The 21,795-nt window shown below is 60.8% G+C and overlaps 1 protein-coding gene across 1 annotated transcript in view; it reads left to right on the forward strand.

The window, feature by feature from the left end:
• Positions 1-1,131: 1,131 nt before the first annotated feature.
• Positions 1,132-21,795, forward strand: part of LOC113991275 (syntaxin-binding protein 1) — a 26,037-nt gene continuing 5,373 nt past the window's right edge. Inside the window, exons 1-18 of the mRNA XM_039383716.1 lie at positions 1,132-1,330; positions 11,629-11,678; positions 11,825-11,906; positions 13,556-13,632; positions 13,875-13,953; positions 14,462-14,565; positions 15,361-15,509; positions 15,875-15,959; positions 16,144-16,274; positions 16,670-16,777; positions 16,894-16,954; positions 17,581-17,646; positions 17,798-17,878; positions 17,969-18,107; positions 18,883-18,992; positions 19,159-19,260; positions 20,244-20,329; positions 21,433-21,790. Of these exons, the coding sequence (XP_039239650.1) occupies positions 1,294-1,330; positions 11,629-11,678; positions 11,825-11,906; positions 13,556-13,632; positions 13,875-13,953; positions 14,462-14,565; positions 15,361-15,509; positions 15,875-15,959; positions 16,144-16,274; positions 16,670-16,777; positions 16,894-16,954; positions 17,581-17,646; positions 17,798-17,878; positions 17,969-18,107; positions 18,883-18,992; positions 19,159-19,260; positions 20,244-20,329; positions 21,433-21,790 (1,905 nt within the window). The 5' untranslated portion in view covers positions 1,132-1,293. The remainder of the gene's footprint in view (positions 1,331-11,628; positions 11,679-11,824; positions 11,907-13,555; positions 13,633-13,874; positions 13,954-14,461; positions 14,566-15,360; positions 15,510-15,874; positions 15,960-16,143; positions 16,275-16,669; positions 16,778-16,893; positions 16,955-17,580; positions 17,647-17,797; positions 17,879-17,968; positions 18,108-18,882; positions 18,993-19,158; positions 19,261-20,243; positions 20,330-21,432; positions 21,791-21,795) is intronic.

A 21,795-nucleotide genomic window follows, 5' to 3' on the forward strand; every position in this document is an offset into this window, starting at 1 on the left:
GTTCGGGAGATGCCGGGTGTGTTCGGGAGGACGCCGGGTGTGTTCGGGGGGATGACGGGTGTGTTCGGGGGGATGCCGGGTGTGTTCGGGAGGATGCAGGGTGTATCTGGGGGAATGCCGGGTGCAGGGGAGTGCTCTGTGTGTCTGTGATGCTGGATGCGGGAGCGGGGGGGACGCCGGGTGTGTGTGTGTGGGTGCTGAGTGCAGGGGAGGGGGATGCCGGGTGCGGGCAAGAGGGGATGTTTTCTGTGTGCGTGTGGATGCTGAGAGCGGGGGGGATGCCGGGTGCCGGGCGATGCCGTGTGCGGGGGGATTGCGGGTGCGGAAGGGTTCCGGGTGTGCGTCTGTGGGTGCCGCCGTGTGCGGGGAGGTGCCGGCTGCGTGTCGGTGTGTGATGCTCCGTGCGGGGCCATGCCGGGTGCGTGTCTGTGGGTGACGCCGTGTGCGGAGTGATGCTGTGTGTGTGTGTGTCTGTGCGTGATTCCCTGCACCGTGGGGTTGTGGGGGTGTGTCCGTGTGTGATTCTGTCTGTGGGGCGATGCCGGGGGTGTGTCTGTGTGTGATTCCGTGTGCGGGGCGATGCCGGGGGTGTGTCTGTGTGTGATGCCGTGGCGATGTGTGGTCTGTGTGTCTGTGTGTGATTTCGTGTGCGGGGCGATGCCGTGTGTGTGTCTGTGTGTGATTCTGTGTGTGGGGCGATGCCGTGTGTGTGTCTGTGTGTGATTCCGTGTGTGGGACGATGCCGTGTGTGTGTCTGTGTGTGATTCCGTGTGCGGGGCGATGCCGTGTGTGTATCTGTGTGTGATTCCGTGTGCGGGGCGATGCCGGGGGTGTGTCTGTGTGTGATGCCGTGTGCGGGGCGATGCCGTGTGTGTATCTGTGTGTGATTCCGTGTGCGGGGCGATGCCGGGGGTGTGTCTGTGGTCTCTCCCCGTTGCAGTACCGGCTCCCGGTCGCAGAGGGCGCTCCGCAGAGGGCGCTGCGGCGCGGGAGGCGTGGCATCCAACGGGGCGTGGCCGGGGCGTGGCCTGTGACGTCACGTCAAACCCCGCCCCGGTCAGCTGAGCCCTCCGCACCGCCCCCCCCCGCAACCCCCTCCCAACCTCGATCCGCCCCCCCCGCAACCCCCCCTGCCGATCCCCCCAGGTCCTCCTCCCTCTTCCCTCCTCCCTCCGCATCCCTGCGCCGCCACCCGCAGCCTCGCCCGGCCGTGTGTGCCTGTGGGTGACCCCCCCCCTCCCCAAAACCCACCCTCCCCAGGGCGCTGCGCCCCCCCCGCCCCGGCACCGAGACATGGCCCCCATCGGACTCAAGGCTGTGGTGGGAGAGAGTAAGATCCGCGTCCCCCGTGGGGTGTTGGGGGGGGTGGGAAACGCGGTTAAACTGCGCGGGGGTGGCGGGAGGAGGGGGGGGTCGGACTGGGGGGGCTGCCCTTGCCGGGGGTGGGGGGGATGCTGCGGATGCGCAATACGGACCCTCGGGGCGTGGGGGGGACGTGGGACACCCCCACGGGGGACGCGCCGATGGGTTTTGGGGGGGGTTGGGGTCGTGGGTGCTGTCACCTTCCGGGGTTGATTTGTGGGATTTTTGCGGCTCTTGGGGTTTTTTTTCTGCAGTGCTGGGGGGGGGGGGGGGGAGAAAGAAGGGGTGGGGGAGAGGGAAGCGAGAGGCGCTGGAGCCCCCCTGCTGTGCCCCCCCATCCCCCCGTGCCCCCCAAACAACCGCCCCACGGGGAGGGGGGGCTGAGCCCCGGGAGGGGGGGCACAGGGCTGTGCAGACCACCCCCCTAAATGCCCCCCACCCCCCCAGCGCAGTGCCAGGCCGGGCCCTCCCGCTTTGTTCTGCAGCGAATCCCGCTGAAACGGCGATTTTTTTTTATTTTTGGTATTATTTCCATGATTATTATTATTATCATTATTATTTGCCCGGACGTGACTTTGCTCCCCCCATCCGGGGGGCCGCCGTGGCCCTTCCTCCCTCCTTCTTATCCCTCCCCAAGGCCAAACCCGCCCCTCCGGCCTCGGGCATCCCGCGGGGGTCTATTCCCGGCCGGGAATATTCCCGGGAGCCGCGGGCGGGGGCACGGCACGATCGTTGCCCGGCTGCGCTTCCTCCTTCCCGGCTGTTGCAAGGCGATATTCTCCCGGGGGGAAGCGCGGCGGGAGGGGGGGTTGTTCTCCGAAACACCCGAGGCCGGAGGAGGGAAGGGGGGCGACCCTTTTCCCCCGGGGCGAAATTACGGCGGAAAAACTCCGCATCGCCAAAAAAAAAAAAAAAAAACAAATGAGAAAATGGAAAAGCCGAAAGGGCAGGAACCGGTGGGAACTTCCCCCCGCAGCCATGAGCCTTCCTCCTCCTCCTCCTCCTCCTCCTCCTCCTCCCCGCCTCTCGCAGGGTTTATTTCCGTGGCAGCGTGGCCAGACGCGGCCGGGTTTTTTTTTTATTATTATTATTTTATTATTATTTTATTGTTTTGGGGTGGTTTTTTTTATTTTTGGCGTGCCGTCCGTGCCCGTGGGTGATTCCCCCCCGCCCTCCCGCGCCCGCTGCAGATGGCGCGGCCGGGGCTGGTGGTGTGATCGGGTGGGTGGTGTTTTTTTTGGGAGGGAGGGGGGAGATTACGGGGGGGGACAGCGCGGGGATTCCCGTGGGTTGATGGCCCTGCCGCGCTCCCCCCACCGTCACCTCCCCACCCGGGGATGGGGGGCTGCGACATCCCCCCCCCCCCGGTGCTGCAATGGGGATAAGAGCCCAAAATGGAAGGGGAAAGGCAGGGAAGTGTCCCGGTGTGCCTGTGCTGCAGGATGGGCTTTGGGGAGGGGGGAGGTTGGATCGGGTGATTTATTTTGGGGAGGGGGGTGGTCCCCTCGCATCTGAAGTGGGGAGAGGGGCTGCCCCCAGCCCGGTTGGATGCGGCGAGGGGGGGGATGGACCCGCCGCCCACGCACCCTCTGGCAGGGCCACCTCCGGTGCCCTCGGCGGAGAGGGGACAGAGCCCAGCGCCACTGCGTGTCCCTGATTTTCATTCATTGTCTCTGCGCTGGAGCAGGCTGGGGGGGAGCACAGACACACACACAGACACGCAGAGGTTCGAGGCAGCATCACTGAAATCTGGCTCAATCCTTCCCTCCAGGCTTTGGTGACAAACTGCTCCCTTCTTTCCCTGGGAAAAACAAAAACAAAAACAAAAAAAAAAAAAAAAAAAAAAAAAAAAAAAAAAAAAAAAGAAAAAAATCATTCCAGACTGAAAAAACGATAATTCAGAGCCGGGCATCAGTTGCAGTAGCAGGGCTGGCAGGGGAGCGTGGGTGGGTGGAAGGAGGGAGCGGGGTTTGTGCAGGGAAAATGCTGCAGAGGAGCGAGGGATGGGACCCTGGAGGGGCACCCTGGGGGCCAGCCCTGCCCTCCCACGGGGGTCAGGGTGCTGCCACGGGAAGCTCCTGGGCTTGGTGGGTCAGTGCCCGCCTGGGGGGGCTGTTTTCAGGGGGAGCTGCTCCCCCTGAGTTGGGGTGAGCCTGCTCTCCAGACTACCCCTGTCCCTGGGCACGAGATTCCCTGGCTCCCACTGCGCCAGCCTGCCCTCGGGCTGGGACTCCCTGGAGGTTTTCCTGCAGGAGATGTTTGCTCCTAAGGAGCAGGAGGTCTGAGCCTGGGGCTGACCCTGAGGCAGGACATCTCTGCTGGGTTCCCTCCTCGTGAGGAAGGGAAGGATGGGGAGGATGGGGAGGATGGGAAGGAAGGATGCTGCCGCGTTGCCATGGCTCACTCCGCCAGCCCCCCCTCCGGAGCTGCATTCTGCCCTGGCTTCCCTCCAGACCCGGATTATTCCTCTGACCAGCTGGTGCCATGACAAGACGGGTTTTGGAGGCCTCTGAGGAGGTGGCAGGCGGTGGGCAGGGGGGTGAGGTGGGTGAGTGTTGCTGGAGAAGGGCAGAGCTGGGTTGTGACCCCCCCAGAGCTGTGGGGTGTCTGCTGGGGGGGCTGTCCCTGCACCTTCCTGCAGTGTCCAGCAGTGGTGGCTGCATCCCTCCAGGACTGGCTGGGGCTGGAGCTGAGTGCACTTGCCCCCAGAGGTGATGTCTGAGGACCAGGTTCCTTCTGCCGTGCCTTGTATTCCCTCTGTGCCACCTCCCAGCGAGCCCCGCTGGACAACCAAACACTGTGTCCTGGTGCTGGCTGGAAAGATCTCCCCCAAGCGTGAGTGAGGGCACCCATCTCCAAATCTTCATCTGACCCCCCCCAGGTGGATATCCCTCCTATCCTCTTGTGCCCCAGAGCTCCTTGGATCTTCTCAGGGCAATCTGCCCCGAGCTTCCCCTGCCCAGCCTGGTCCTGGCTCTCTTGCAGCAGCCTGCAATGGAGAGCAGGAGGAGGAGGAGGAGGAGGAGGAAGAGGAGGAGGAGGCTGGTTTTACTTCCCTGACCTGTCAGCAGCGAGGTGAGATGGGCTGTGCTGCAGGGGTGACACCCGGGCAGTGCCTGCACCCATGGGGAGCTGCTGCAGGACACGTGGCTGGAGCCTATGGAGGCTCTGGATCCCAAAACCCTGGACCCCTTCAACCTCCCCAAAGGCTTCTCCTGCTCCTGTTGCTGTCAGGGACAGCTGGGAGAAGCAGAGGAGCCCTGGGATAAGGAAGTGCCCCACTGCCTTGCAGAGACAGCAAGAAAACACCTTTCCCCCAGGACACCAGCTGATCCTCCCACGGAGCATCCTCACCTGGGCAGCCTCCCACGGAGCCGACCTGTGCCAGGGGCCTCCTGCCAGGGCCATGCCAAGGAGCCCCACGGCTAAATCCCACCTGGACCAGGCCCCAGCACCCACGGACAGCACCCACTGCCTGCCCTGTCGCTCTTGTCCCCATCATGTCACCCGTGGCCCCCTCTGTGCCTCTCCAGGGCCCACCCCTGCCTGGGTGTGCTGGGACGTGATGACTCAGGGTGCCAGGTTCATGCTGTGCTGCACCTCCAGGGACAGGGAGGAGGCACAGGCAGGGCTGGGGCACTGCCAGCCTCGGGGCACAGCCCTGGGGACCCGCTGCAGGGCGGCTGCTACGTGACTCACCCCGGCTGCTTGGGCACCTCACAGCTCCCAGCACCCCGTGCTGTGGGCACAGGGAGCTTCCAGGCCCAGATACCGCTCGTGGAGGGTGCTCTGGGCCCAGCTCAGTGCCCAGGATACAGTTTGTGTGCTGCCCCAGGTCTGGCAAGGTCTCTGCCAAGCAGAGGAAGAGGAGGCAGCGAAGGGCTCAGGGCTGCTGCGCCAGTGGGACCATTGCAGGGATGCACATGGATCTTCCTGCCTGCATGGGCATGATCCCAGCCTGATGGAGAGGTGGATGGGTGAGGAGGAGAGGTCTCTGTGCTCTGTGTTCACCATGGATGGGAGCAGACCCTGAAACCAGTCGCTTCCTGGGCAGCCCACCCTTCCAGTGCCCAGCTCCTGGGAGCCCACCAACCTGACAGGAATGGTACAGGAAGCTTGGCAAAGCCTCTGCTGGGGCCTGTAGATCTGTCACCAGGATCTGTCTCACCTCCAGTGCCAGCTCTATGTTGGGAAAGCTTGAAAAAGCAGATACAAAATTCAGGACTCACCTTCACAGGCATTGCAGAGGATTTTCAGTCTCCACACCACGCTCTGTACCAGGGGCTGAGAAACTCTTGCCCATATGTGACCATGGAAGGTGACCAAGAGTGACAACCCTCAGTTTGGCAGGTCTGCATCCACCCACCAGTGTCTGCAAGGTTGAAAAAGCCTCTGCCACAGAGGACTTATTTCCCTCTTGAAAAGTGTGGTCTGGCTCTAAATCCCCTGCACCTCTCAGGGAGGACGTCCCAGGAGAGATTCCCTCCTTCCTGCCACCAAATCAACACATTTAAAAGGAGAATCATCGTCACATGGCTCTTGGTTGCACGCTGAGGAGCAGATGCTGCGTCCACCAACTCACAGCTCGGGGAAGGAACTTGGCTCTGGAGAGTCCAAAAATAGATCAGGCTGAAGGTGCAGTGATTTGTGGGCTCCCACATCACCCTGTGCACACACAGACATATGGATGTGCACAGACACGTGTGCTGGAGGGTCTTTTCTGGAGCCCACCAGGTGGTTTGACCTTGGGCCATTAAAGGAACAGTGAAGACCACTCAGAGCTGGAGCAGCTCAGCCGCCCATCAGCCCGTGCCTGGTGTCTGTGGGCACAGCCCAGCCTGGATTCCCACCAAGCCCAGCCTGAAGAGCCCCAGTGTGTTGGGGTTTTTCTCTACTGTGGTTCAAGACAGAGCAGAACCGGCTCAAAAAGTCACGGCCACACTTGTAGGAGAGAGTGACCCACCCCTGGGAGAAGGTGGCCTCCCCTCCAGGTCGCTGTGACACCCCATGTGTGCTCTCCTGCTGCTCTGGGCTCCTCTTGGCACTGAAACACCACCCACGTTGGCCACACCACCAGCGCCTACAGCCACTGGCAGCCAGGGACAGACAGTGTCTGCTGGGGATGGAAACACCTGCAGGGAGAGGACAAGCACAAGGTGATGCCTTCAGCAGGGACCTGAAGGTCTGTGGGTCACTGGTTCTACCTGAACAGAGAGACCCTGCTAAAGTCCCAGGTCCTTGTGCAGACCCAAGGAAACTGCCAGGAGTGGTCACAGAATATCCTGAGCTGGAAAGGACCCACAAGGACCATCAAAGTCCAGCTCCTGGCCCTGCCCAGGACACCCCAACAATGCCACCACGTGCCCGATCCTGCAGTGAAAACCCTTGTGATTTTTACCCCGTTTCTCCAGGGCAGTCACAGTGATTCATGGGTGTCATCAGGCATTTCATTTCCCTTCTTTTACTTCTGGGTGTGTTACTCAACCTCTAGAGTTCAAGACCTCCAGGTCTCTGTTCTCCTCCTCTCCAGGCTGTGCAGGTTTCCTGAGGCTGTGGCCAGCAGGTATAAATACACAGATCCTCCAGGAGAGCAGTTCAAATAGGGAAAGGAGGAATTAATCACAGGTTACTACGATTAGCGTGACTAATCCATGACTCTGGAGCCCCAGCAGAGCCACACAGGTCCCCAGAGCAGCACAAACACTGCTCAGCGTGGCTTCAACACGTGGCACTGGCACCAGCAGGTGGGAGGGAGAGCGTGGTGCTGCTCTGGGTGTGGAAATACTGAAGTTCACCTCGTCCAGGGCTGGGGAGAGGAGGATGAAGCTCAGCCTGGGCAGTTCTGCCCATGCAGGACTTCCTGCAGCTGGAGCAGCAGGTTCCCACGTGAGGGATGTGTCCCCCAGGAAGGCTGAAGGGTCCAGGTGGGCACAGTCCAGTGAGATAAGTGGGTGATCTTGGACTGCTGGAGGGGAGATGTTTGAGACTTGCTTGGGTTATGGGCACAGCAGTCTCCAGGCTCAAACCATCCCTGGGTGGTTCTTAGCTGTGCTGAAGGACATCAAGTAGGCTTGGCCTCCTGCCAGTGAAGTTATCTCCTGTCAGAATGGTCACTGAGGGCCATTCCTGTCATCCTGTGGTCCATGATGCCTGTTTTATTTGGGACAGCTTGGGGTTGGTGCTTGGAGAGCCCTGGCTGAGGATGTTCAGAGGTAGGGACGTGCTCCACTACATCCAGACATGGTTGTATCAGTGTAACATTCACACTGTCTTGAGCAATGAGTTAATGAACCAGCACAAAAGCAGTTGCCAGGCCAACCCAAAGCCAAACGTGTTCGTCTGGGAGATGCAGCCTGACAGCTTTTTAGGAGAAGTGGGTCTTGAGCAAACCTCACTGTGGATTTCTGTGATCCGGCTCTCCGGAGCTGCTCAGGGATTTGGGATCCCAAAACGTGTGGAGAGGGAAAGGCCCATGACTGGGAGCACTCATCTCCTGTAGGACCTTGGGCAATCCATGCCCACAGAGCAGCTCCATCTTCCTGTCCCACATCAGGCCCTGGTGAGGTCCGAGGGTGTGGCAGCAAAGGAGCATTTCTGAGCAGCAGGAGTTTGGTCTCACTGCTCCAGGAGGGAAGGGCTTGGCCATCACTGCCGGTGTGGGACAGCACTAAAGCTGGAATGTCCCTGGCTGCAGCATCCCCCACTGGCCTGGTGTCCCAGGGTGGGGTGGAGGCCAGGACAAGGCTTTACTGCTTCCACCAGGGCTGCTCATCAGCTTCCAGGCTCGTTCTGAAGCGGGATAATGGACTTGGGGCATCCCAAAATGGGTCCATCTCAGCACAGGCCGTGCTTGGGCACAGCTTAGTTGGTGTGGGCACCAGCCATGGAGGGGATGCTCCCTCTTCCCCCAGGTCCAGTTGCTGTTTCCATGCCCGAGCAGGACGAGGTGGGGCTGGAGAAAGGCTGCCCAGGCAGCTCAGTATAAATAACCTGGGCTAAGCCTCTCGGAGGCAGGGATGGGCTCAGGTCCTACTAGGCCACCGTGTCACCAGCTTGTGGCCCTGCTTGGGCACGATGCAGTGGGTCATTTCCATGGCACGTGTCACCCCAAGGACAAGTCTCCCTGCAGGGGGTGGGTCCCATGAAGATGTGATGGGGCTCGAACATGTCACCTGCATGGTTAGAGCAAAACTTTTAGGGCCATGTTGCTCCAGGGGTTCTCCATCCCACAGGGGAATTGTCCTGCCCTATCCATAGGCTCTGCTGTTGGAGGAGGGGTGCAGAGCTGTCTGTGTGGTCTGTTCTTGGTAGAAATTGGAATTAAAATTCTTCCAGCCTGAAGGAATAGATGTGACGTGGTAGGTCCGGACAAGCCCAGTGTTGGAGGCGCTGCCTGAGTTGCTCGTAGTATTTTTTATTCCTAAAACGTGGTTTCATCTCCAAGATGAAAAGCTTGGCTGTGAAAAGCTTGACTGTGAACATCACCAACTGATACTGGAGCCCAACAACTCTTTGGGGACCATTTGGGGACATGGGTGGCAACATCTGACCCACTGATGAGGAATGTGAGGGCACCACTTGCTGGGAGGTGGCCTGGAGTGACTTGGGGACCTCAGGGAATGGAGGAGCTGCCAAATCCCCTGGGAATCCAGACCACTCTTCCCTAAGCTGGGGGTTTGATGGCTGCTGCAAGGACACTCAGGAGGGGAAGCTCGTGGCCCTGTGTCCTCCAGGTGTGACACTCATCTCCCATCTGTGCCCTTGGGCAGGGCCCTGGAGCCTCTTTGGAGGATGCTCTGTGGATCTTCCCCTTTCCCAGCTCTGCCTGGGCTCTGAGCTGCCTCTGGCAGCCAAATCTGACCCAAGGTGGAGGCAGGAGAGGACATCAGTGCAGGGAACAGCTGTGCCTGGGGCCCATCTCTGACCAGGGTGTGAACACTCTGAAACCACAAAGCTCAGAGCAGTCACCCTCTGAGGCGCCCAGTTCCTGCTCTGGGAGGCCCATCTTGGTGCCAGGATGGGGCTGGGGGACAGGACAGCACTTTTTGCAGCCAGGCAGGTGCTCCCCCCGAGCATCCTCCATCCAGCTCAGCCCATCCACGGGCAGAAGGGACACAGCATTCCCACAAAGCTGGGCACTGGGGACAAAATGTCCCCTGCAGCGAGGACAAGCTCAAGAGCGGCTGAGGCAGCAATTTGGGAGCCCTTTTTGGGCTTCCCTACCCTGGGCCCCCCATCCCTCCCTCTCCACAGCAAGTGGAGGGTGCTGAGAGCACCCCAGGACCAACTCATGGGAGCCTTTGCTCCGACAGCACCTTCCCCTGGGCCCCAGGACGCTCGTTACCTCCTTCCTTCCTCCCTTCCTTCCTCCCAGCCCTGGGTCAGGGCAGCACTCTCATCACAGGGGCAGGATCTCTTCCTGAAAAGGGATTTTCTTCCTGCCTGCTGCTTCTTCCCGCCCCTTTCCCAGCTGGGATCTCTGCCTGGCACGTGGTGCACCACCCTGGCCCCCCCGTGCTTTGCTGGGATCGGGGCTGTGGGGTGGGATGGGGCCTTGTAAACAGCACTGTTATTGCTGGATCCTTGCTCTGGGGAAGGAGCCAAACGTGAGTAATGGAGGGGAGGGGAGGGATGCCAGCACATCCCTCCTTCCCAGCCACGCTGCTGTGCCAGCCAGGCACCAGGGAGCAGGACAGGGATGCACAGGCAGCCCTCACTGCCAGCTCCTGCCCGTGGCAAGGGCAATTCCTGGTTCACTTGTTTGCTGTGTGGGTGACTGAATCTAGGTGGGCTTTGCCCAGCTCAGGTACCCAGTTACCCTCCATCCCCCCTTTCCCAGCCTGGAGCTGCCCTGCACCCCCTTTGCCCCTGGAGAGTGACCAAGGGCAGGCAGGACCCCAAATTCAAGGCCCTTCTGGGGCTCCCCTGAGGCGGATGGTGCTGGGAAGGAGGTGGATGTGCAGTGGGAGGAATGGCTGCTCCCAGGTTTTCCAGCAGGACGGACAGACAGAGATGCTCACAGGCTTCTGTTTCATCCCTGCTGGCACCGGTGCTGGGCTTTACCCTGGGGGTGACTCCCACAGGAAGGGTCCCAAGACTGGCAGGGTGGCACCTTCAGCAATGGGACGCCCACGCCTCTGTTTTCTAATTTAGAAACATTTTTAATTGGGTTTTAATTGGGCATTTCCATCCCTGTCCTGAGACCGGGGGTGGGGTCAGAGCAAAACCCTCCGGGGATGGAATCCAGGGAGAAGCTTTGCACAGGGACATGGCACAGACTCTTTTCCTCAGGCTCAGCTGGGCATTCCCTGGCACATCCCTGCTCTGTGAGGGGTGATGGTTCCCACACCAGGGTCAAAGGGGACATTCAGGGTTTGGGGGGCACCTTACATCCCCCAAAACAGATGTTTAGGCAGTACATGTGTCTTGGCAGGAGGGCAAAGCTTAAAACCCCCTTCCTGCAACTCAGCCCCAAAGGTGGCATCCCCATCCCTCTGCCAGGGCCCCCTTGTGTTGCCTGAACCCCCACCCCATGGGGAGCAGCCCCGAGGGGTCCCTGAGGGGTCCCTGCTGTCCCAGCTGGTTGCATAAGCCCGGCAGCCGCGGGAGGTGAAATGGGATTGTGAGGGATTACAAGGAACAGGCTCAGGCTGCTTGATTCTTGTTTCTAAAAGGAGCTCTTAAGCTGCTGTTGTTTTCCTGGCACTTTGGATTAGGGCTGAGACATGTGGGGTGGCCCCCAGGCTCCCCAGAGGGACCCCCAGACCCACCAGCCTGGGCTCCATCTGTTCGTGCCAAGCATGAGAGGAAAACAGGGCTGAGGGGAGACTGCCCCTCCCTGGGTACCCCAAAACTACCCACATCCCCTCCCCACATCCCAGTTAAGGCACTGGGGGACTGGGGCTCACTCCCCATGTTCCCAGTTAAGGCACTAGGGGACTGGGGCTCACTCCCCATGTTCCCAGTTAAGGCACTGGGGGACTAAGGCTCACTCCCCATGTTCCCAGTTAAGGCACTGGGGGACTAAGGCTCACTCCCCATGTTCCCAGTTAAGGCACTGGGGGACTAGGGCTCACTCCCCATGTTCCCAGTTAAGGCACTGGGGGACTAAGGCTCACTCTCCACATCCCCAGTTAAGGTACTGGGGCTCATGGGTGGGGGGTTTTGGTGCCTCTGGCACAGCCCCCCCTGCTGCTGACGACCCCTGGGGTGCCCCAGGGTGGAAGCTGGGGTGCTCACCCTTCCCCATATTCCCTTTTCTTCCAGAGATTATGCACGATGTGATCCGGAAAGTGAAGAAGAAGGGGGAATGGAAGGTAAGCACCAAACCTGGGGGGGGGCAGGAGAGGAGGAGGAGGGTGGGAGGGAGGGAGCAGGTGCAGGCAGGGAGTTCCCCAGGGTGGGGAAGGGGTGGGGAAGGGCAGCCCATGCCATCCCCCCCACTCACAGCCCCTCTCCCCAGGTGCTGGTGGTGGACCAGCTCAGCATGCGGATGCTCTCCTCCTGCTGCAAGATGACAGACATCATGACAGAGGGCATAACCAGTGAGTACCAGCTCCCTGCAGCCCACAAACCTCCCTGTGGCAAGGGCAGAACCTCCTTCTGTACCAGAGGCATCTCCAGGCTGGCACAAGGCAAGAGGGCACAGCCCCCACCCAGCCCTACCCCGCTTGGGATGGAGCCACCACACCTCCCATGGCTCGTGGGCAGCTCTTGGTGCCAGGCTGGTGTTCCACAGGTCCCTCCTTGCCTGCTGGGGCTGGAGCAGCCAGAACACCCTGTCTCCTGGCAGGGCCTCAATCCAAGGAGGAGACCAGGTGGTGTTTTATGTCAGCCCTGTAAATAAATAGCTCCCTGCAACACTCAGAAAGGAGAAGGAAACGCCAGACTGGGCACTGGGAGGTGTTGGGGGCCCAGCTTGGGTAGAGCCACAGCATCACCCCCAGGTGGTTTGCCCTGGCAGGGAATGTGAGGATAAACCAAGGGAACAGCAGCATGGGAGCACAGACAGATCAGTGGCCCCTGGGACCTGGCCAGGTGCCCACACACACAGCAGGGACCACGGAGCTGGGATGGGGTGGGTGCATCTCCTGAGTGGGCAGGGATGAGTGCCAGGGCGTGTTTTGGACATGGAGGGGTTGGCAGGGCTGGCCCCGTGCTGCCATGGGATATCCAACAACTCCCACATCCCCTGGGCTGCCATGGGATATCCAACAACCCTGACATCCCCTGGGCTGCCATGAGATATCCAACAACTCCCACATCCCCTGGGGTACCATGGGATATCCAACAACCCTGACATCCCCTGGGCTGCCATGGGATATCCAACAACCTCCACATCCCCTGGGCTGCCATGGGATATCCAACAACTCCCACATCCCCTGGGCTGCCATGGGATATCCAACAACTCCCACATCCCCTGTGCTGCCATGGGATATCCAACAACCCTGACATCCCCTGGGCTGCCATGGGATATCCAACAACTCCCACATCCCCTGGGCTGCCATGGGATATCCAACAACCCTGACATCCCCTGGGCTGCCATGGGATATCCAACAACTCCCACATCCCCTGGGCTGCCATGAGATATCCAACAACTCCCACATCCCCTGGGCTGCCATGGGATATCCAACAACTCCCACATCCCCTGTGCTGCCATGGGATATCCAACAACCCCGATATCCCCTGGGCTGCCATGGGATATCCAACAACTCCCACATTCCCTGTGCTGCCATGGGATATCCAACAACTCCCACATCCCCTGGGCTACCATGGGATATCCAACAACTCCCACATCCCCTGTGCTGCCATGGGATATCCAACAACCCCCACATCCCCTGTGCTGCCATGGGATATCCAACAACCCTGACATCCTCTGTGCTACCATGGGATATCCAACAACTCCCACATGCTCTGTGCTGCCATGGGATATCCAACAACCCTGACATCCTCTGTGCTACCATGGGATATCCAACAACTCCCACATCCCCTGTGCTGCCATGGGATATCCAACAACCCTGACATCCCCTGGGCTGCCATGGGATATCCAACAACCTCCACATCCCCTGTGCTGCCATGGGATATCCAACAACCCCCCATCCCCTGTGCTGCTGGGGGGTATCCAACAACCATGGGGTATCCAAGTGCCCCTGCCCACACTGATCCCTGCCACGATCCCTGTTTTTCCCCCCAGTTGTGGAAGACATCAACAAGCGCCGGGAGCCGCTGCCCAGCCTGGAGGCCGTTTATCTCATCACCCCCTCGGAGAAGGTGAGGACACGGGGGGGGGGTGCCCGGAATTTGGCAAGGATGAGGCGGTGGGATGTCCGTGCTGGGATGGGCAGCTGTGCCCACAGGAAGCATCCTGGCTCCAGCGAGGCCGGTGGTACCTCTGGGACAGTGGGATGGAGGTGCAGAGCTCCCCCTGTGCCAGGAGGGAGGACGCTGGGTGATGCTGCTGAGATGCCCATGGTGCCACCCTGCCCAGCCCAGCTGATCCCTCTCTCTTCCAGTCCATCCACTCCCTCATCAACGACTTCAAGGATCCCCCCACCTCCAAGTACAGAGCTGCCCACGTCTTCTTCACTGACTGTGAGTACCCAGAGCAGGGGGAAATTCATTAACGGGGTGCAAGAAAGCAGGGAGGGAGGGAGGAGGATGGAGGGACAGAGGATGGAGGGAGGGAGGATGGAGGGAGGGAGGGAGGATGGAGGGGAGGAGGATGGAGGGAGGGAAGAAGGATAGAGGGAGGGAGGGTGGGGGGATGAAGGGAGGGAGAATGGAGGGAGGCAGGATGGAGGGAGAATGGAGGGAGAGAGGATGGAGGGAAGGAGAATGGAGGGAAGGAGGATGGAGGGAGGGAGGATGGAGGGATGGAGGATGAAGGGAGGGAGAATGGAGGGAAGGAGGATGGAGGGAGGGAGGGAGGGTGGGGGGATGAAGGGAGAGAGGATGGAGGGATGGAGGATGAAGGGAGGGAGAATGGAGGGAGGGAGGATGGAGGGAAGGAGGATGGAGGGAGGGAGGATGGAGGGAGGGAGGATGGAGGAGGGAGGAGGGAGGGATGCTGAGCTTTACCCTCCTCCTCCTCCCCTCCCAGCCTGTCCCGACGCCCTGTTCAACGAGCTGGTGAAGTCCCGCGCCGCCAAGGTCATCAAAACCCTGACGGAGATCAACATTGCCTTCCTCCCCTCCGAGTCCCAGGTGAGGCCGGGCTGGGCACTGTCCCCACTGGGGTGCTGCAGGGGATGGCACTGCCAGGGGATGCTCTGGGTCCTTCCCCAGCCCGTGGGGGTTTGTGTAACAGCTCTGCACCCCGGGCTGGCTCCCCGGCCCCGCTCGACCCTTCCTCCCTGTCTCCTGTGATTACTTCCCGGGCTGATCCGCCCCCGGGGATTTGGCTGGTGCCCTGCCTTGGCCCCGTGCCAGCAGCTGCTGTTGGCCAGCTCTGCCTCCCCACCAGCCAAGGGCACCAGGGAGCTGGCCCTGTGCCATGTGCCCAGCTGGGCACACGGGGGTTCAGGGGGACAGTGGTGCCAGACCCGCTCGGTGCCATCAGCCCTTCAATCCTCAGCATTTCTGGGCAGTGGCATCTCTTGGCATCTCCATGTGCAGCCAAATTGGCTTCTGGTCCTTACTGGGGGCACAACTGGGGAGCATTGTGTCCCTGCCACCCCTGGGTCTCTGATTCCCTGCCTGGGAGCAGGTGACTGCTATGGGTAGGGGGTCTCCTGCCCTGCTCTGCTTACATGGAGCTGGAGCTGGGGTCCAGGGAGCCCATCAGGGTAGGGACTGTACCATGGAGCTGGAGCTGGGAAAGGCATCAGGGCCCAGAGCTGGCAGCTGAAAGCCTGAGGGATGCCCTGAGCAACACTGAGCTCTGGCTGCCCTGTCTCAGGCTCAGCTGGGACCTTTATCTGGGCATGAATCTGGTTCCCAAACCCACCCAGGGCTGCTCTCCTCCAGACACCCCCTCTGACCTCCCTCCCACCCCCCCAGGTTTACTCCCTGGATTCAGCTGACTCCTTCCAGAGCTTTTACAGCCCCCACAAGGCGCAGATGAAGAACCCGATCCTGGAGCGGCTGGCGGAGCAGATCGCCACGCTCTGTGCCACGCTCAAGGAGTACCCAGCCGTGCGGTACCGGGGGTAAGGGCGGCGTGGGGGCACCCCTGGGACCTGCCCCGCTGCCCCAGCAGCACCAGAGAGCCGGGGGTGTGCCCAGCACGGGGCAGGGGTGAGGCCGTGCTGTGCCCGGTGCTGCTCCGGGCGTGGGGGTGGTGGGACGGACAGACAGACGTCTGTGCTCAGGGTGAACAGGCTCAGAGTTGATGCTCTGCAGAGCTGGGGGTGTTGGGACTTAAGTGGTGCCACTGCAAAGTGGAGCTCAGCAGGGAGAGGTGGGAATGGGCAACCAAACCTGCTCAGGTCTCTCTCCCATGAGCCAAGGGAAGGCGACGTCGCCTCCCCATGCCATGCCCTGGGGAGCTGACCTGTGCCCCTGCCTCCCCCAGGGATTACAAGGACAATGCCATGCTGGCACAGCTCATCCAGGACAAGCTGGATGCCTACAAGGCTGATGACCCCACCATGGGCGAGGTGAGTGGGGATGGTGCCCCAGGGGAGGGTGTGGGGGTGATGCTTCGCTCCTGAAGTCCCGCTGGAGCTCTGCCCCAGGGCAGTCACAGACCCCGAGCAGGGACCCCAGAACAGCTTCTCCTGAGGACCTGTGGGGCTGGTGGAACCCTCAGCCTCAGTGTTGACAGCTCCCCTGGCTCCACAGGGTCCAGACAAGGCTCGCTCCCAGCTCCTCATCCTGGACCGTGGCTTCGATCCCGCTTCCCCGGTGCTGCACGAGCTGACCTTCCAGGCCATGAGCTACGACCTGCTGCCCATCGAGAACGATGTCTACAAGTGAGTGCAGCACTGCCATCCCCTCCACCCCCGTGGGCCCCCCTAGTCCAAACCCTCCAGCAGGGGTTGGAAGCTCAGCATCCCTCCATCCATCACGAGTCATCCGTTGGGAGCCACCGGTCCTGCCTGCAGTCTGGCATGGGGGATGGGCAGGACTGGGGCAAAAGGGGCTTTTCCAGCCGTCAGCCCTTGGCCCCTTCCCAGCATTTAGTAGGTGAAGGGGTACAAGAAGGTGAGAGTTGAAATAACTTCACCTTGCTGCTGGCAGAGCCAGGAAGAGCCCCAGTGTCTCCCAGGTCCCCCCATGTCCCCCCATTTCCCTAAGCCCAGGCAGTGAGGGGGCTGTGTACCCCCTCAGCCCCATTCCCACCATGACACTCCCTCCCTTTTCCCAGGTATGAGACAAGTGGCATTGGAGAGGCCCGGATTAAGGAGGTTCTCCTGGATGAGGATGACGACCTGTGGGTCACCCTGCGCCACAAACACATCGCTGAGGTGTCCCAGTGAGTGTCCCCTTGGGCTGTTTGCCATCTGGGTGGGACATTGGCTTGGCATTGCCACCCACCCCTCTGTGAGGGTCCCCTCCCTGCTCACAGCTCTGCCCTCCTCCTCTCCCCAGGGAGGTGACCCGGTCCCTGAAGGAGTTTTCTTCAAGCAAGAGGATGAACACGGGTGATAAGGTGACCTGGCTGCATCTGCCAAGCCAGGGATGGGCATCCAGGGGCCTCAGCCATGGGCTGGCACGTGGTGGAGTCTCCTGGGGGCACCCAGTGGGCATCTCTGCAAAGGGACAAGGGTGCTCAGGTCTCTGGTGGGGGGAGATGGCTGTGGGGTCTCAGCCCTACACCCAGGGCTGGGGAAATGGGGTTCCTTGGGAGGGCACCACACCACAGGGATCAGTTTGCCCCCAGGACAAGGTCCGTGTACCCCCACAGCAGCTGCCTGTGTCCCCAGCCTGTTCCCTTGCAGAGCCCCTGAGCTGGTGGCAGTGAGGGGACCCTGGTGGAAATAGGATGTTGAAGTGACCAGGAGCTGAAAGGACCATCTCAGCCCCAGCCAGGCACAGGGTGGGCCCAGGGGAAGGTCCTTGGGGGATTTGTCCCCCTGACACTGCAGTTCACAGAGCTGCAGGACCCCCCCCCGCCCCTCAGCTGCAGCCGAGGAGACCTGGCAGTGACACATCAGGTGTCACCAAACCCCCGTGAGGGGATCACATGGGCACAGAAGTCCTTGGTGGGGTCATCCCCTCTCTGCCCACGGCCCCCGGGTCCCCAAGGGAGAGTGACCACGTCCCCTTCCCTCACAGACCACCATGAGAGACCTGTCCCAGATGCTGAAGAAGATGCCACAGTACCAAAAGGAGCTCAGCAAGGTATGAGGAGGGGGGATTGTGTTTGGTGACTGGGCCCACCCGGGGAGCAGGAGGTGGCAGCACTCCCTGGAGTGTCCCTGGCCATGGGTGGTGGCACAGGGACCTTTGGCTGCTGCCAGCACTGCAAGGGTGGCCCCTCGTGTCTCCCCAGTACTCCACCCACCTGCACCTGGCTGAGGACTGCATGAAGCACTACCAGGGCACTGTGGACAAGCTCTGCAGAGTCGAGCAGGTACCAAACCAGCCCCCCCAGCCCCACATCCCCCCTGGCAGCACCGTCCTGGCAGGGTGGAGGGGGGACGAGCACGTGTGTTCTCTGCAGGACCTGGCCATGGGCACTGATGCCGAGGGTGAGAAGATCAAGGACCCCATGAGGGCCATCGTGCCCATCCTGCTGGATGGGAATGTCAGCACCTATGACAAGATCCGCATCATCCTGCTCTACATCTTCCTGAAGAACGGTGAGGACACCTGGGCAGGGCTGGGTGCTGGCAGCTCCCCAGGTTTGGCCAGGATAAGCCACATGGAAAAACCCAGCCCTGCCTCCCTGAGCAGCACCAGGCTGGGTGTCCTAAGGCAGCAGTGGAAGGGCTGTACCCCATGGAGGGGCTGTATCCCCATGGAAGGGCTGTATCCCCGTGGAGGGACTGTATCCCCGTGGAGGGGCTGTATCCCCGTGGAGGGACTGTACCCCATGGAGGGGCTGTATCCCCATGGAGGGGCTGTACCCCATGGAGGGGCTGTATCCCCGTGGAGAGGCTGTACCCCATGGAGGGGCTGTATCCCCATGGAAGGGCTGTATCCCCATGGAGGGACTGTACCCCATGGAAGGGCTGTATCCCCATGGAGGGACTGTACCCCATGGAAGGGCTGTATCCCCATGGAGGGACTGTACCCCATGGAAGGGCTGTATCCCCATGGAAGGGCTGTACCCCATGGAAGGGCTGTACCCCATGGAGGGGCTGTACCCCCATGGAAGGGCTGTACCCCATGGAGGGGCTGTACCCCCATGGAAGGGCTGTACCCCATGGAGGGGCTGTATCCCCATGGAAGGGCTGTACCCCAGGGAGGGGCTGTACCCCATGGAGAGGCTGTACCCCAGGGAGGGGCTGTACCCCATGGAAGGGCTGTACCCCAGGGAGGGGCTGTACCCCAGGGAGGGGCTGTACCCCAGGGAGGGGCTGTATCCCTGTGGAAGGCATTCCTCAGGACACCATGTCCCCGTTGCACTTGCAGGTATCACCGAGGAGAACCTGAACAAGCTGATCCAGCACGCCCAGATCCCAGCAGAGGACAGCGAGATCATCACCAACATGGCCCACCTCGGGGTGCCCATCATCACAGACGTGAGTGTGCCCGCTGTGTGCTCCTGCTGCCCTCTGGGAGGGAGGGAGGACCCTGCCTCTGTTCTGGGAGCCACAACCCCCCCCGGGATGCCCCTGGCACCCCTCTGGGTGGTCCCCCTGCCGCAGCCCCCGTGTCTCAGGGTGTCCCTGTGCTCCCTGTGCCCAGTCCACCCTGCGCCGCCGGAGCAAGCCCGAGCGGAAGGAGCGGATCAGCGAGCAGACCTACCAGCTCTCCCGATGGACCCCTGTGATCAAGGACATCATGGAGGTGAGCCAGCAGGGACAGGGGCTGAGGGGGCAGAGCAGGGACCCCAGATCCACCCAGGAAGGGACCTGCGGAGAGCTGGCTGCTCTTAGCCAAACCATGACACCTCTCCCCGGCACGGGCCCTCCAGGCTGGGATTGGAATATTCTGGGGGGCTTTCCTGGCCTCCATGAGCATGCTGGCCCCAGGTAGGATGTATGGCTTGCATGGCATCCCTGCAGCACAAAATGCAGTAACAGACTGGTTGGTTGTGTGTGTGTGCCACCTGTGTGTGCCACCGTGGGCATGGCTGGGTGGCCTCATCACAGCCTTGCCCATGTCCCAGCTGACCCAGGGGACAGGGATGGCTCTGCACAGCTGTGCCTGTACCCACAGGAGCTATCCCAGGAGCTCTGTGCTCGGGTAGCCCTGAGCAAAGCCAAAAAGTGAGGTTTTTCCAGACATTACCTTTTTCCTGACCTGCTCCCTCCCTCCCACCCCTCAAATCAGGGTGTCCTCCTTGGTTCTGTGCAGAGCACAGCACCAAAACCAGTCCCCAACACAGACATTTCACCCACTCAGACAGACAGACAGACCCTGGAGCCACATTTTGGGGAGGGGGATATCAGTGCTGCCTCTGCTCCCAGGCACTGAGACAAGCAGAGCCTCAGCTCCTTTGATTCCCAAAACCACAGAGCTTATGCTTTCCTTTTTCACAAACTCCCTGGGGGTGGCTTCATACCCAGGACACCCCTAAACCTCATCCCCAGGGCCAGAGGGGCCTGCCCAGGGCAGCAGCTCCTCACCAAGGTCTCATGGGTGGCATTAACCCCCCAGCACTGGTGAAGCAGCAGGGAGGGGATCACAGGGGAGACACCTCCAGCTCAGCTCATGCCCCTGAGCTTCCCAGGAGGGGAATCCTGGGCACAGCCCTCCTGAGGGGCTCTGGGGCCAGAGGCTGTGCCTGGCTCCTCACTGACCCTGAGTCCATGGCTGTCTGCCCACAGGATGCCATCGATGACAAGCTGGACACCAAGCACTACCCGTACATCTCCACCCGCTCCTCCGCCTCCTTCAGCACCACTGCCGTCAGGTGGGTCCCATCATCCTCCCCTGGGCATCCTCACCTGGATCAGGGTCCCCCCGTCCTCCCCTGGGCATCCTCACCAGGATCACCATCAGCATCCATCCCTCCTGGCCCCAGGGGCTGGATCCAGCAGCAGGTCTGTGAGCTGCTCTGTGCTCATTTGGGCATCCAGTAGCTCAGTTTTCCCTCAGGCATCCCATTCCTCAGTTTCCCTTCAGGAAAACTGGAATCCCATGCCTCCATTTCCCTTCAGGCGTCTCGTGCCTCAGTTTCCCTCCAGACAACCTGTGCCTCCGTTTCCCTTTAGGAGTCCTATGTCTCAGATTCCCTCCAGACATCCTGTTCTCCATTTTCCCTCCAAACATCTCCATACCTGAGTTTCCCTCTAGCTTCCCTCAGTCATCCCATGCCTCAGTTTCCCTTCGGTCATCCCATACCTCCATTCCCCCCAGGCATCCCGTGTGTCCATTTCCATTCAGGCATCCCATGCCTCAGCTTCCCTTCAGACATCCCATTCCTTGTTTTCCCTCCAGCCATCCCATGCCTGATTTCCCCTTCAGGCATCCTGTATCTCAGTTTCCCTCCAGACATCCCATTCCTCAATTTCCCTGCAGACATCCCATTCCTCAATTTCCTTCCAGACATCCCATTCCTCAATTTCCCTGCAGACATCCCATTCCTCAATTTCCCTCCAGCCATCCCGTTCCTCAATTTCCCTGCAGACATCCCATTCCTCAATTTCCTTGCAGCCATCCCATTCCTTGTTTTCCCTCCAGACATCCCATGTCTGATTTTCCCTTCAGTCATCCTGTCTCTCTGTTTCCCTCCAGACATCCTATTCCTCAGTTTCCCTCCAGACATCCCATTTCTCAGCTTCCCTGCAGACATCCCATTCCACAGCTTTCCTCCAACCATCCCATTCCTCCATTTCCCTCCAGACATCCCATTCCTTGTTTTCCCTCCAGCCATCCCATGCCTCACTTTCCCATCCCGTAACCTCGAGCCAAGCTCACTGCGCTCCTCCTGCCCCACCTGGGAGCAAACCAGCACATTCTTTAGCCAAGAGGTGCTGCCTCGTGCCCTCCTTCACCCTCCTCTTCCTCCCTCAGTGCCCGCTACGGCCACTGGCACAAGAACAAGGCTCCAGGCGAGTACCGCAGCGGGCCCCGCCTCATCATCTTCATCCTGGGCGGGGTGAGCATGAACGAGATGCGCTGCGCCTACGAGGTGACACAAGCCAGCGGCAAGTGGGAGGTGCTAATAGGTGAGTGGGGACCCCCCGGGCCCACCCCTGGGTGCTGCCTGTGCTCATCCCACGCTCGCATCCCGCCAGTTCCCGGCTCCAGACGTCTGCGGGAGCGGGGACTCGCCGGAAGGGTTTTCTCCTCGTCGCTCCCATCCGGGTTGCGCCACTCCACCCATCCTCATCTGGGCTCCCTGTTTTTTCGTCTCTCTCTGGTTGGTTTGGCCTG

The sequence above is a fragment of the Pipra filicauda genome, unplaced genomic scaffold, assembly GCF_003945595.2.
Source record: "Pipra filicauda isolate LSUMZ 115617 unplaced genomic scaffold, ASM394559v2 scaffold321_size1097455_pilon, whole genome shotgun sequence".
In the NCBI taxonomy this organism is placed as follows: Eukaryota; Metazoa; Chordata; class Aves; order Passeriformes; family Pipridae; genus Pipra; species Pipra filicauda.